This window comes from Drosophila innubila, assembly GCF_004354385.1.
Source record: "Drosophila innubila isolate TH190305 chromosome 2L unlocalized genomic scaffold, UK_Dinn_1.0 4_B_2L, whole genome shotgun sequence".
NCBI classification, from domain to species: domain Eukaryota; kingdom Metazoa; phylum Arthropoda; class Insecta; order Diptera; family Drosophilidae; genus Drosophila; species Drosophila innubila.
The window spans coordinates 1,225,030-1,227,180 of NW_022995372.1; the positions used below are offsets into that span (position 1 = coordinate 1,225,030).

The 2,151-nt window shown below is 33.2% G+C and overlaps 1 protein-coding gene across 1 annotated transcript; it reads right to left on the reverse strand.

Annotated features, from left to right (window-relative positions):
* Positions 1-333: 333 nt before the first annotated feature.
* LOC117780782 (ficolin-1-like) lies at positions 334-1,550 on the reverse strand. The gene is made up of 3 exons (XM_034617438.1): positions 1,394-1,550; positions 625-1,320; positions 334-567 (listed from the first exon to the last, which is right to left on the reverse strand). The coding sequence occupies exons 1-3, from the start codon at positions 1,522-1,524 to the stop codon at positions 444-446; spliced, it is 951 nt and encodes a 316-aa protein (XP_034473329.1). The 5' UTR covers positions 1,525-1,550; the 3' UTR covers positions 334-443.
* Between the last annotated feature and the right edge of the window lie 601 nt (positions 1,551-2,151).

Consider the following 2,151-nt stretch of genomic DNA (forward strand, 5'->3'; position numbering starts at 1 on the left):
TTTCGGCATTTTCCGATCTAATCGAACTTTAATATGGGCTACAAAATGTGCAGTCAGTGGAAAAGTTGTGCAAGAGATTTACCAGCTTAAGTTTAATCTCAATTTAAGCAATCTTATGTGAGTTTTCGTAAATGCGAAAATTGTTCAAAGAATTGCACAAATTATATTTATACACCATTGGTATTAGTTAAATGTTGCAATCAGGGATATAGTAAATAGAGTTGTCAATTCAATGGAAATTTGCTATTGTTAAGTCGATTAGATGTAAAGATAAAGAATGAGATGATGAATGGGAAGGAAAGTGATAACCGTAGGGAGAAAGAGAAAAGTATATATATGGCAATTCTTTTTATTAAAAATCACTACGAATATTTATTTTCGAATGAAGAACAAGACATCTTATCAAATCTGAATATTGGAACAGTTTTAAATAACGTGCAGGCTTAGTTTTCACTTTTTGGTCGTATCATCAAAACAGCTTTTTTAAGGGAGTACTCCATGCCCCGAAATTCTTTCCAATGGATGCCTGTGTTTGCAGTGTCTCCTGTATATTGGCCAGTCAACTTGCTATAAGAAGAGAAGTTTAAAAATAATCTTAAGCAATCAAATAACACTTATTCATACTTAGTGTTATAACCGTAATGGTACCACCAGCCGCCAGTGTATTTTATCACAAAGTGTGACCATTGTATCGGATCATTATCTTGATCAAATGTGGAAAATTTCATGCCTTTATGTTGTGAAAAGCTATCACCAGCAGTTCCATTGGCTTTTCCCAGAGTGTGTAATACATATTGTTCATCCTCGTCGCCAATTGCAAATTCATCGTATGTCTCATATTTCTCAACTCCTTCGAAGTCCTCGAGAATCACAAGCAACTCTTGTTTTCTCTCCGTCGTCAACTCATGGATTTTATCTAACCCCAAAAAGAATTCACCACCCAGATCTCCGAATCCGTTCTTGTATTCAGTCCATTTGCGATTAAAATCCACAGTCCCGTCCATTCTCCTCAAGATGATAGTCCATCCCCCTCCCCGAGTTTCTGCATCGCAGACAACTTTAAATGGTTGACTGTTTATATTTGAGAGAAGTATGTTGTAGATCCCACTTGCCTGGACCTCAGTACAATTGTGTGGCTTAAATCTGAAGTCTTGTATATCCGACTTATGAACAAGTTCTTCTATCAACTTTCCCTGACGCTCCTGCTCCCTTATTAAAGATTGAAAATGCGATTCTATATCTTTCTTCTGTTCTTGCAGCAGGATCTTAATATCTGACTCCTTATCCACTTCATCTTCCTTAAGTCGTTCCATCTCCGTTCTAATAAATATAAAATTATTTATAAGAAATTCACTTTATTAGTTCGGAAAGATTTCGGTTGTAAGTATCTCACTTTAACTCGGATAATTGGGATTTTATTGACATAATCAAATTCGTTGTATTGTGCTCGGATATGTCAATTCCATCACAGAACGAATATAATGTATTTATAATAAGAAATATACAAATTGTTCTCAGCAACATCTTGCGACTGATCTTTTCAAATTACCCGAGAAGACTGACTGAGCCGCAATCTAAAATGTGATGAAGAAGTGAATTCTAAAAAGATATTCACATTCAAATATATATTTAGTACATATTCAACTATACTCACACTCGTGCCTATATCTACATAACCTTCTCTTGACTTTCATTTTCATTATATATAACATACGTATATCAAATATATGTGACATCGCTTAAGTTTTCCAAGAATTCAAAAAATATGCCTAAAATATATTCAAAAGTATATGCAATAATAAAAAATAAAAATCTAATTTTAACATGATTTGCGCAACATTCACAAATATACATATCTAGATATTTTAGTCCCTCAGATCGACGCGTGCTAGATCAGGAATTTATGCATATATATTGAGTTGGCAAGAGGCCATGTCAGATTTTCTATATGAAATTTCAAAACGATTTCTTTTTTCTAAAGAATACATTTTAAAGCATTACGTATTCACCGTTTTAAGTGATCAGTTTTATTTCATTATTATTGGCTTAAATTGGTTGATTATAAGCATGTAATTAAATCATTTAGTCTGGAAGAATCGGTCGAAAATGGAATACAGTGCAATAAAATAGAATATTGTGATATATTTTTAC

Excerpts from the sequence above, each read along its gene's own strand:
- LOC117780782 (XM_034617438.1), bottom strand. The coding sequence starts at position 1,524 with ATGTTGCTGAGAACAATTTGTATATTTCTTATTATAAATACATTATAT. Across the intron at positions 1,321-1,393 it reads TCCCAATTATCCGAGTTAAA|AACGGAGATGGAACGACTTA; the intron begins GTGAGATACTTA and ends TATATTTATTAG. Across the intron at positions 568-624 it reads CATTACGGTTATAACACTAA|CAAGTTGACTGGCCAATATA; the intron begins GTATGAATAAGT and ends CTCTTCTTATAG.